The sequence below is a fragment of the Theropithecus gelada genome, chromosome 8 (genome assembly GCF_003255815.1).
Source record: "Theropithecus gelada isolate Dixy chromosome 8, Tgel_1.0, whole genome shotgun sequence".
NCBI lineage: Eukaryota > Metazoa > Chordata > Mammalia > Primates > Cercopithecidae > Theropithecus > Theropithecus gelada.
In genome coordinates, this window is record NC_037676.1 from 68,023,332 (window position 1) to 68,036,632 (window position 13,301).

Sequence of the window (13,301 nt, forward strand, 5' to 3'; positions counted from 1 at the left end):
TAAACCACTCTACGGTCAGCCCAGCACTGACATCAGTCTCTTCCTCTCTCCCATGCATCACCCTCTCTCTATTTTCCCCTCTCTCCTCTTCCTCCATTATCTTTTCCTCCCAATTTGTTGGGGCTACCCATTGCTCATTGTTATTAGGTGCCTCAAACTTAAGTTTTCCCAGCATCAGTCAGGAGACCAAATAGGTTAACATTAGCTGAATGAAAGGGTATCAAGAATCAGTTAATTAAATGCAGGAGGACCACAAATCTGTACCTTAATGGGTGTAATACTTAGATATAGGGCAGGTCTGAGGATTAGGAATCTTTTTAAAATGGGATGAGAGTTGAGGAAGTTTCTCAACGGTTCTTGGAAAAGTATTAATGCCAACATTTTCAGTTTAAATATTTGTCAGAAATTACTCTGTCCATTCAAAACAACAACACTTGGACCACTACATCCAACCAAATCTTGTTCTTTAAAAAAGGTATATATTAAATGCATCATACACTTAAAAGAGTTAGCTCCTTTATTTGTGGCTAATCTTGTAGCCCTCAACACCAACACAGGACTGCATGCACAGCTTTGTGGGACAGACACAGGGCAAAGAGGTTAAACATGAAGCATGAACCTTAGATTTTTGTTACATAAATAAATCATCAATGACCAGCATAGTATGAATGTTTATGGATTAGTTGTGATACGTTTCCAACTGCATGACCAGAGACTGTGCTTTCTGTTGTATATGTAACCACAGTCCTTCTTTCAGGTTGAATAAAAGTTTTTAACTAATGGGAGTGTAGTATTATGGTGTATATGTTGGTTTGCATCCACAGTCCAAGGCTAACTCCTATATCCCTTGTTTCAGTCTTTTGTTAAAATGTTGGGTGTGTTAAGGCTAAGGAAACAATCTCTCCGATCTTCTCCTATCCTCCTTTCACCTGTTTCAGTCTTTCCTGGCCTTTCTGACTGTGAGAGTCTTAAGAATCTCCCCAGAGAGGGTCTTGCCCCATACCCTGGGGGAATATGGGGGAAGGAATGCTGACCTCATAAAGCTTTCGTAAAAAACCAGCAGGACTGGGTTTTGGTTGCTTCCACATAGCTTAACATGTGGAGGTTCTTGGAGGGTGGTGGCCCAGGGAAGGCGTGGAAGTTCCGCACCCCTTCCCCCATACCTCACCCTACACATCTCTTCATCTGGATCCTTTGCAATATCCTTGACAATAAACTGGTAAATATAAGTGTTTCCCTGAATTCTGTGAGCTGCTCCAGCAAATTAACCCAACCCAAAAAGAGGGTCCTGGGAACTGCAAGCTGAAGCTGGTCGATCAGAAGTTCCAGAGGCTGGGACTTGTGACTGGTGTCTAGGTTTGGGGGGCTGGGAGGCAGGTTTAGGAACTGAGCCCTTAACCTGTGAGATCTGACATGACCTCCAGGTAGACAGTGTTGGAACTGAATTAGAGGACACCCAGTTGGTGTCCACTGCTTGGTATGTTGGGAGAAATGCCTCCACACATTTGCTCACAGAAGTCTTCTGTGTTGATGACAACCGTGGTGGTGTAAGAGCAGAGGGAAAACACAGTTTCAGGGTTTTTCCTACACAGTGAGCATCCACAAATTTAAACAGTATCTTTAATGAGCTAAAATATTCCCAATCTCTTAACACAAGCCACTAGTATAATTCTGATATGGTTTGGCTGTGCCCCCACCCAAATCTCATCTTGAATTGTAACACCCAATATTCCCACGTGTCATGGGAGGGACCTCGTAGGAAGTAGTTGAATCATGGGGGTGCTAATTCTCACGATAGTGAATATGTTTCAGGAGATCTGATTGTTTTAAAAGGGGGAGTTTCCCTGCACAAGCTCTCTTGCCTTGTCTGCTGCCATGTGAGATGTGCCTTTCACCTTTGGCCATAATTGTGAGGCCTCCCCAGTCAGGTGGAACTATAAGTCTAATAAACCTCTTCTTTTGTAGACTGCCCAATCTCGGAATGTCTTCATCAGCAGCGTAAAAACAGACTAATACAAATTCTTACTGATATCTGTATTCTCTTTTAATCACAAAATAGAACATTTCCTAGAGAAGAAAATACTATTTCAAGACAATACTCCAAGAATGTTTCTAGTCATCCTAAAGTAATATTAACAATGACTTCTTTATGTAAAAAAACCCCTTTCTCAAACTCATAAACTATGTAAATATGTATGATAAATATTACCTTCTGTGCTACAATAATAGATAATAAAATATATAATCAATAATAATACAAAAAGGTCAAGAATGCATCAGAAAACTTCTTTAGTGACAGATGCTATCTGAGGAGTTTTTTTATGAAGAGCCCACTAAAAGTAAGAGACACGGCCAGGCGAGGTGGCTCATACCTGTAATCCCAGCACTTTGGGAGGCTGAGGTGGGCAGATCACTTGAGGTCAGGAGTTCAAGACCAGCCTGGCCAACACAGTGAAACCCTGTTTCTACTAAAAACACAAAAACTAGCCAGGCGTGGTGGCAGGCACCTGTAATCCCAGCTACTTGGGAGGCTGAGACATGAGAATTGCTTGAACCAGGGAGTCAGTGGTTGCAGTGCGCCGAGATTGCGCCACTGCACTCCAGCCTGGGTGACAGAGCGAGACTCAGTCTCAAAAAAAAGTAACAGACGCACGCACATATTTTTTTCAAAAAAATTGTTAAGAAAGTCTCTGCAAGATACAGCCATCTCAGAAATGACTTAAAAATTATAGAATTTATTGATTAAATCAGAATCGTTGCAACAAAGCTGCCAAACTAACCATGAGAGCATATTTGTACCAGAACTTTGAGAAACACTTCTTGGCTAGAAGAATTCATAATCATCAAAATCCCTCTATCTTGTGTAACCATATATAAAAGTAAGTTTCAAAATGTCTTCCCAAAGTTTGAACTCTCTCGTTTCTTTATAAATAACCACAGAACTGGCCTAATTTCAATTAATTAACAAATATGTGATCTAGACTGGGTGCAGTAGCTCATACCCATAATCCCAGCACTTTGGGAGGCTGAGGCAGGCAGATCACATGAGGTCAGGAGTTCGAGACTAGCCTGGCCAACAGAGTGAAACACCATCTCTACTAAAAATACAAAAATTAGCCAGGCGTAATGGCAGGTGCCTGTAATCCCAGCTACTTGGGAGGCTGAGGTAGGAGAATCTCTTAAACCCAGAAGATGGAGGCTGCAGTGAGCCAAGATTGAGTCACTGCACTCCAGCCTCGGCGACTGATCAAGACTTCGTCTCAAAAAAAAAAAAAAAAAAAAAAAAAAGAAGAAGAAGAAAGAAGGAAATATCCTTAAAGTAGGGATAATGGTTAGTTAGGAGAATAGCAAAACAGCCTCAGACAGTGGTGATAAAGGACTGGTTCAAGGAGAACAAGAGATAAGGAGGCAGAAAAGAAATGAATAGAATAGGCTATGTCAGCATACAAAAACCCAAAGGATTTAATGAGACTGAATTTAAGCAATGAAAGAACAGAAAGAGACAACAATTTTACAACAGGGAAATTAACAGTGAGTTTAGGGTAAAAGTAAAGAGGTACACAAAGTAAGTGGGTTGAGGAGCTGTAAGCAGAGAACATTCTAGCTTTAATGCATTTAATACACATATCCAGTATTTTGCAATCAGAACACCTAGAAACTATTTTTATTTCGGCACGTGTGTAAATTTTTGTATCATTAGGGAAAATACTCTTATTTTTAATTCTATACAAGGTAAAGGGCACACTGTAGTCTTTCAAAGCTTCAGTACCTTTGAAGGTTTAAACAGATCCTGCAAGGTTGCTTTAGTGTTTGTACCTTTGCCAAGTCCAAGATTATAGGAGGTGAATGGGTTTGTGGCATAAATCACAGGTATCCTAATCCAAGGAACTTCACAGGGAAGAAGAGGGGTAAAAAAGAACAACTTTGACTCCACATAAATAAACTCCTGATATCTTCAACTAGTGCAAGGGAGAAAATAAATACCCCACAAGGAAGAAATCTTAAGATTCATAGCTGGAAAGAAAAGAAGGATAATCCCCCTGGTCATTAAGTCCAAGGCAGCTCAACTTTACTGTGCATAAACTCAAGCCTAGGGTTAAACTGGCTGGGTGTGGTGGCTCATGCCTGTAATCCCAGCACTTTGGGAGGCTGAGGTGGGCAGATCACTTGAGGTCAGGAGTTCAAGACCAGCCTGGCCAACATGGTGAAACCTTATCTCTACTAAAAATACAAAAAAAAAATTAGCCAGGTGTCATGGTACGCACCTGTAATCCCAGCTACTTGGGAGGCTGAGATGGGAGAATCACTTGAACTTGGGAGGCAAAGGCTGCAGTGAGCTGAGATTGCGCCACTGCACTCCAGCCTGGGTGACAGAGTGAGACTATCTCAAAAAAAAAAAATTAAGAAAAAGTTTTGTAAGCTAACTCTTGCAGAGAACATGTTCAGGCTAATGTTTAGGATAATCAGAGGAGTCAGTGGAAGAAGGGAAGGCCTGAAGATGACTAATAGATTTTAGTCATAGCAGGAGCATGTGCTCATTTCTCTGATTAGATCACATTTCACAAAACACACTAGATTACAATTTCAAAAAGAATTCCAAGCTGTGTGATAAGCAGAACCTATTATAAGCAGTAACGAATAACACGTTTTTCTCTATTCAAAAAACCCCTCTAAATTATATTACCATGGTGGCTTAAAGAGACATATTCTTGTTTTGTAATAACTACAGGACCAATTCTATACCAACAGTTCATTTTCAATTACAACTTACAGTCTTACACATTTGTCATCTTTTATGAACAGCATGATGAGATCGAGAGGATAATCTGCTGCTCTTAACACTGAGCTGCCTCCAATGTTCTAAATACCATACTACAAAGCTTCCACATCACTGCATCAGGATATAAGTATAGATACCAAAACCTCAAGTATGGTTCTGCTTCATATTATTTTGAACGTTTTTTTTGTCATTAGGTTTCATTTATTATCCAATTTGAGTTTCTTTATCTATTAAAAGGAACATTTAATCCATTTATCTTTATTACTAATATTGATATGTTTGGTCTTTCCTCTCTTATCTTGACTTTTAGATTTATTTTATTTGCTCCTGGTTTCCTAGTGATTTAGATAGTATACAACCTATTTAAATTTCATTAGAGATACTTCTAACAATCTAATCATTTTTAATGTCCCTCCCCCACCAAAACGTCCCATTATGCCCCCTATTTAAAACTTCTAACAATTATATTTTTCAAATTCTCTTATTTCACTAAATTCAGTGAATGTTAGGGGGTAGGCTGCAGACTCCAAATACAATTATACTTTTCTTTATATAAATACAAATATTTAGACTTAACTCTTTTATTGATTTCCTTACCCATGGCCAATCCTTATTTATTGCAACATCAAAACATATTTTTACTTAAACTTTCCAATGAGCAATACATTCACATGAGTCAAAATTCAAAAGGTCTACAACTAAGTTTCTTTCCCCTCAAGCCACCCAGTTTCCATCCTAGAAGCAACCGATGTTACCAGTTTCTGCTACATTATTGCAGAAAAACTATGTATTGAATCATCCTTGCTTCCTTTTCTGAAACAACCCCACTATGGCTGAAGTATTACTCTTTCATGCTGTTGGAAATCCTTATGCTAATATTTTTTAAAGACTTTTTAGGCCAGGCATGGTGGCTCATGTCTGTAATCCCAGCACTTTGGGAGGCCGAGGTGGGCAGATCACAAGGTCAGGAGATCGAGACCATCCTGGCCCATATGGTAAAAACCCGTCTCTACTAAAAATACAAAAAACTAGCCAGGCGTGGTGGCGGGCACCTGTAGTCCCAGCTACTCGGGAGGCTGAGGCAGGAGAATGGCGTGAATCCAGGAGGCGGAGCTTGCAGTGAGCCAAGATCGTGCCACTGCACTCTAGCCAGGGTGACAGAGTGAGACTCTGTCTCAAAAAAAAAAAAAAAAAAAAAAAAAAATTTTTTGTACTGACATTTATAGTGAGAATATTATACTTATAAAAAGTTATATTTGCTTTATAAATTTACTCTGAATGGTTCCCTCTTTATAATCTGAAAGTTTAGAGAGCTTTGAAACTAATCATCAATCTTTTAAAGATCTTAAATAATTTGCCTGTAAAATCCTCTGGCCCTCAGGCTTTTAGAGAGGTAACTCTTATGCAACTTTCTCTATTATGTTAGTTTTCAGGACTCTTTCACATTCTTAACAATTATTAACAACCCAAATAACTAACTTTATATGGGTTATAGCTATCAATATTTACCATAGAAATTAAATATTTACCATAGAAATTACATTTTTAATATTTAAATATTTAGTTAATTTAAAAATATATAAAACAAAATTTGAAAACATTTAATGGCTAAATATTGTTTAAATTTATTTTTTAAAAATTTATTGCTATAAAGCCATAACATAAATGACATTTTTATTAAAAATAACTATATCTTCCAAAATGGAGAAAAATTTAAGGAGAAATGTCCGGCTGTTTCTCGTATCTGCTAATACACTGAATGTACTGAGACATCACACATCATGCAGCCTTGGAAAATTCCACTGTATCCTTGAGAGAGAATAAAAGCAAAAAAGGCAAATAACATCTTAGTATTAGTATGAAAATAGTTTTAACCTCACAGACCCCCAAAAGGGTCTTGAGGATCCCAGACCGCACTGTGAGTACTGCTGGATTAATTTATGATTTCTACATTCAGTTCTAATAAACTGCAATTTTTAAGAAAATTTTCTGGATCATACAAGTGTTCAAATATATTTTTGGGGTCAAGCAAAAGAGTCCATTTCGATTCTTTTATTTTCTCTTTATCTGTGGTGTTTTCCCCTCTTATTTTTTGAGTATGCATGTTAGCTCCATTCAGTCTTTAAGTTAGCGAGCAATTTATCTGTTTTATTGCAAACAACAACTTTAGTTACAGAGTTCTACTTTTATTTCAGTTTACTAGTTCATTGATTGCTGTTTTTTAACAACTACTTTATCTTTTCTTAGGTGTATTTTGATCTTATCTTTCTAACTTCTTGAGTTGGACTACTTATAGTTGACTTATTTCATTCTTTCTTATTTATGAATGTAAGTATTTTTTAAGGCTATGAATTTTCCTGTAAGCACTGCATTATCTGAATTTCATAGATTTTCCTATATAATCTTTAATTATCATCTTTTTATGGTCTACCTCTTTGACCCAAGAAGTACTTATTTCAGAATTTGGAAAAACTCCAGGTGGCCAGGCCTTTTTGTTCTCGAGCTTTGCTATTAATTTCTAGTTTCAGTGATCCCACTTCCTCTGTCAGTTGCCTCTCTTATTTCTTCCCTTTTCTTTGAGATGAAGTCTCGCTCTATAGCCCAGGCCAGAATGAAGTGGTGTGATCTTGGCTAACTGCAACCTCCGCCTCCCGAGTTCAAGTGATTCTCCTGCCTCAGCCTCCCGAGTGGCTGGGATTACAGGCACGCACCACTGCACCTGGCTAATTTTTACTATTTTTAGTAGAAATGGGGTTTCATCATGTTGGCCAGGCTGGTCTTAAACTCCTGACCTCAGGTGATCCACCCGCCTCGGCCTCTCAAAGTGCTAGATTACAGGCGTGAGCCACCATGCCCAGCCTCTTCCGTTTTCTTTGCAGCAAAACTCTCTAAAAGAGTTGTTTGTACTTGCTGGATCTAATTCCCATCTTTCTGTTCTCTCTTAAATTCACTTTAACTTCAGGCTTCCCCTACCAACATGTCCACATTGCTAAATCAATGTTATTGATTTAGCATTCCTCACCTTACCTGAATTATCAGCCTAATCTGGCAAAGTTAATCAACCAAAATTTGATTTTTTTAATGCATGGTGTGAACAGGGTCCAAGATTCATTTTTTTTCCCTATATGGGTATCCACTTGATTTAGTGAAATCGCTATTTCTACCCACTGCATTATTTATCTTCTACCTAATGCATTACCACACTTGTCACAAATCAAATATCCATATATGTGTAGGTTATTTCTAGATTCTATAGTATGCCTTTATTCTATTTGTCAGTCCTTGAATTAATATCACCTTGACTTGATTATTACTGTTTATAATAAGTTTGATATCTATGGATGTATATTCCATAATTTCGTTCTTCTTCTTCCTAACTGTCTTGGCTATTCTTAGCTTTTTCAACTTTCGTATAAGTTTTAAAATCAGCTTGTTGATTTTATTGAAAAAAAAACTGCTGGGATTTTTCATTGTGATTTCACTAAACCTATACAGATTAATTTAGGAAAGAAGAAAAACTGACATCTTCATTGAATCCTCCAATCCATAAACAACAGTATATATACTTCTATTTAAGTTATCTTTAATTTTTCTATGTAATGACTTATAGTTTTCTATGTAGAGTTACACATATCTTTAGTTAGATTTATCCCTACATATTTGATGTTTTTTGACGCAAATTCAAATCATATATTATGTTAATTTTGTCACTGTTACTTTACAGAAATACCACTACGTACTGAAAGGAAAACTGCTAAATTCACTTATTAATCCTAACAATTTTCTAAGTACATAAGTATGTCATCCATAAAAATGATACTTTTTCTTTTCTAGTCCTTATACTTTTCATTTATTTTTCTTGCATTATTATACCGGATAGAACCACCAGCCGGTCCCTCCATTCGGGGTCCCTGACTTCCCACAACAATACTGAATAGGAAGGATGATGAAAGATATTCTTGATTTCTCATCTCACAAAGAATGTTTTAATATTGCACTATTAAATATGATGTTTGCTGTGGGTTTTGTAGCTAATGTTTCAAACTCTGCAAGTTTTTCTCTGTTCCTAGCTTGCTCAGAATTTTAAGAACAAATACTGAATTTTATCAAATGCTTTTCTTTTTTTTTTTTTTTTTTTGAGACAGTGTTTCGTTCTTGTTGCCCAGACTGGAGTGCAATGGCACGATCCCAGCTAACCGGAACCTCTGCCTCCCGGGTTCAAGTGATTCTCCTGCCTCAGCCTCCCGAGTAGCTGGGATTACAGGCATGCATCCCCATGCCTGGCTAATTTTGTATTTTTAGTAGAGACAGGGTTTCTCCATGTTGGTCAGGCTGGTCTCGAACTCCCAACCTCAGATGATCCACCCACCTCAGCCTCCCAAAGCACCTCCCAAAGGATTACAGGCGTGAGCCACTGCGACTGGCCCTATCAAATGCTCTTCTTAGCATTTGGTCATCTTGGCTTTTAGCACTGCCATTTCAGCATTAACATATTAACCTATCCATAACTTTTCTCCTTTATTTTATTAATATAGTGAATTACACTGATTGATTTTTCACTGTTAAACCAACCTTATATCCTGGGAAAATATGAATTGGGTCAAAATATATTAATTCTCCCTTTGTGTTATAGATATAATTTGATAATATGTTATTTAGGACGTTTCCTCCATATTCATGAGCGATTTGGCTGTTATTTTTTGTTTGTAATCTAGTGTGTTTTGTGAAATGTGATCTAATCAAAGAAATGAGCACATGCTCCTGCTATGACTAAAATCTATTAGTCAAGGATGTGGATGACAACCACATCCTTGTCATGTTGTAGTATCAAGATTACACGCTAGCCTTACGTAACAAATTGTGAAGTGTGTCCTTTTCAGAGTTTGTGGATTACATTTTTAGTTTGACAGTTTATTTTTTTGTAGCACATCAGAGCTATGTTTCCTTTGTCTTCTACCTTTTTAGTTTCTGTGGAAAATGAAACAATCCGTTTCTGGCAACCTCATAATTGCTCCTTTGAAAGTAATATTCCACTACCCCTCATTACTTTTAATTCTTTCTCTTTGATTTTGGTTTTCATAGTTATACTATGGTACACTTAGGTGTGATGTTCTTTTAATGTTACTCTGCTTGAGATTTATAATACTTCCTGAATCTGTGCCTTAATGTCTTCTATCAACTTCTAGAGATTTCTCAGCCATTGCTTCTTTAAAGACTGCTCCTGCTACACTTACCCTCTCCTCTCCTTCTAGGACCTTAATTACTTTTTCAAAACATTTTGTGCCAGATTACAGATGGGAGATTAAAAAGGTTTTGACCTTGCATCCCTTTGACAACCAGGGTGGAGGGAGGGCTGTGTCTTCTCTCCGCAACTCTGAGCAAGCTGTGTGACACGGCTAATCAACAGAATATGGAAATGTGATGTTATGCCAGGTTCTGGGCCCACATCTTCAGACACTATGAGTCCTCACACTTCCTCTTTCTTGAAATGTTTGCTCTGGCAGAAAGTAGCTGCCATGTAATTAGTCCAATTACCCCTAAGACTTCCCTGAGACTGCCATTTATGGAGACAGAAAAATGTTGGCACCTAAGAGTGCAGAAGCCATCTTGGAGGTTCCAGCCCTGGGAGATGACATGAGATGGACCAAGACCCGGGACATAAGGCTCCAGTGCCACTATCCCAGCCATTTTTAAGCTGTCTGAACCATTCCAATCACAGACCAAGACACTGTAGAGCACAGGCAAGCCAAACCTGATACACCCTGACTGAATTCCTGATTCTCAGAATCATGAGCATTAAAAATAGTTGTTTTATGCCAATAAGTTTTGGGGTCATTTGTTACTGGAAAGTTAATCCTCCTTGGAGGCCCCGAGGGTCCCTACACATTCTTACTGATGTCTCAAGAACACAAAGCCCTGACTACTCTTTGCCTAGGACATATCCCAGGGCTCTGTTTGCAGCTAGCAAACTTAAGGGATGAGTTACATCTCTGTCCAGCAGGTGGCTAGAAACACGAGTCACAGATCACCTTAATGTATTCGGTGAGTGAGATATTTCAAAGTTGGGATTTATTTCTAAGGCATAGCACTTTAGGATTCCAAACGAAGCCTGAATGGCTTACCAGCACCAACCTTCCAGCCTTGCTGGGCTCTAAACACCTGTTTTTGTTTCTCTATCCCTAAGTGTCCATAAAAAGCTCTGCTCATCTTCTAATTCACCTTTCCCAGAATCAGTACATGCTACTAAGAAGAATAGTAGCCTGAAATGCTGGGCTTATCTCTCTGCCTCAATAGCATTCAGATACATTTGAATACATACATGTCTTTTATATTTTGAATAATTTTTCTCATTTTTTAGATTATCAATCCAAATTACTTTAGCCAACATTACTGAAAGTGGAACTCCTCCACAAACAGATTTAATATGTTTAATACTTAAGGCATTTAGAAGTTCTGTTTTTTCCCCTTTCCCTCCACTATAGGCTAAATCCACATAGAATGTTTGTTTTTGAAACAGGCACTCGACCAGGCATCTTTAAAGGTGATACACATTTTCAAATAAACCGAAAAGATAACACTTTGCTAATCTAGTGAAACATCTTCATAAAATATCATTTGCACAAAAACATTTTATTTGAATTAGCAAAGACAAACCATCTGGAATACAACAACTTAAAAAAAAATCTTTTTAAAGAAATAAAGTAATAAATCAGAGGAGAAGAGAAAAGCTATATCAACTTTCATATTTTAGTATCTTCCTCTTCTAATTGTCTCTTAAGTATTTACTAAGATTACCTAGAAATAGTGTCATTTACATACATGACTTGGGTTTTAAAAACATTCCAAACATAATAGATTTTTTTTCTGGTATTCTTTTTCTCTTGGAAAACTATGTAATTTTATTAAAATTTGTAGTGAAAGTCTGAGAGAAACATCATGTCTACCAACACTTACAGTGGAAAATACGAAAATCAATATACGGGTGAGAACCTCTTCTTTCTGATTCAAATCCTGCTCGGCTCCTTACACGTACATCTCCTGGACAGAATCAGGAATAAAACATAAGTTTAGAAGGTTATCGCTCGGGAAGAAGCTTCCATAAGCAACAAAGGTCCATGTGGTATCATATTCGTAAGTGACAGCCCACTGATGATATATGTGGAACAGGTAGTTAGGAGCTGATTTATTTGAAAGAGTTCACAAAATTTCAGTAATGAACTGTAAGGCTGAATGAGGAGGACTTTTTAAAATCTACCCCTACAATAATTATTATAATCTATATTTTAATAAGTTAGCCTTTTGAAATAGGATTCAAGTATATGATAAGATGACCTAACATGTTATTCATATGGGCAACGTTTTTTTTTTTTAAAAAAAAAGGCCATTGGGAAACAGTATCTGTTTTACAGGAGGTTGAAAATCCTCAGCACAAAACTTGAGCCGACTGTGCCTAGCACTATAGTACGGGCTAAAAGGGATATGAAAAATGGAAAATATATTACTTATTTTCAAGCAGTTTGCAATTTCATAAATGTGTAAAAACTTAAAATGTTAAAGATTTTGTTTTAAAGTCAACCTGATTAATCACTCTTTTCTCACTGACAGCAGGTACACCCAAGGCCTTTAGCTGAGTCTTAAACTTTGGTCTTTGTAAGCTCAGTGTGGTTCCTACATGTGCCCACATTACTTCCACATTTATTTTTCTATACAGCAACATAACCATAGCAACCATGGTCTAGACGCTCTTTTTTGTGTTTTGCAGGCATTATTTTATTTTCTTCTCTCGTCAACCTTCAGAGATAGGAATCTTAATCCTCATTTTACAGATTCAAAAACTTGACTTTGAGAAGTTAAATAGCATGCTCCATGCCACAAAGCTAGTACAAAGGGTGAGTCAGGATTTAAACCCAGCTCCGTGAGTTCCAAACACAGCACTTTTCCCAGTACACTTTTATAGCCTCCAAGTTCATAACCTTTAAATCTTCAGCCTCTATTCCTGTGCTCTCGCAATTTGGCTTGCTTAGAGGGCACTCCTGCTTACTCTGTTTCTCTCAGTAAGACCATCACTTCCTCCAAGGCTCACTTCATCGACTATAATTCCATCCCACAATGACTAGTCACCTGTCTTGTGGCCATTCCTTCACGTTGCAACAAACGTTAACAAGTCAAGCACTGGAAATACAGCAGAGGGCAAAATACATAAAGTCCCTTCACTGTCCTCATGAAGCTTATCTTTTTGTGTGATGACACAAATAATAAATACCAAATTTCAGTGGAAGATGATGAGTTACATGGACAAAACTAAAGGTAAGAGGAATAGCAAGAGAGGAGCAGGGGAGGGTGACTCATTAGTGCAGTCAGAGAAGGCCTCACTGAAAAGGAGGTGTCTGGGCAGGGACCTGAAGGAAGCAAGGCAGGAGCCAGGGAGGAAGAGGCTTCCAGGCATGAGGAAGAGAGAGCGTAAAACTCCCCGAGACAGAAGCATGCTTGGCACGGTCAAGGGCAAGCCAAGAGACCGGCG

General features: G+C 37.9%; 1 protein-coding gene across 1 annotated transcript in view; it reads right to left on the minus strand.

The window, feature by feature from the left end:
* Positions 1 to 13,301, minus strand: part of PDE7A (phosphodiesterase 7A) — a 125,016-nt gene that overhangs the window by 49,931 nt on the left and 61,784 nt on the right. The window contains exon 3 of the mRNA XM_025393757.1: positions 11,735 to 11,818. Within this exon, the coding sequence (XP_025249542.1) occupies positions 11,735 to 11,818 (84 nt within the window). The remainder of the gene's footprint in view (positions 1 to 11,734; positions 11,819 to 13,301) is intronic.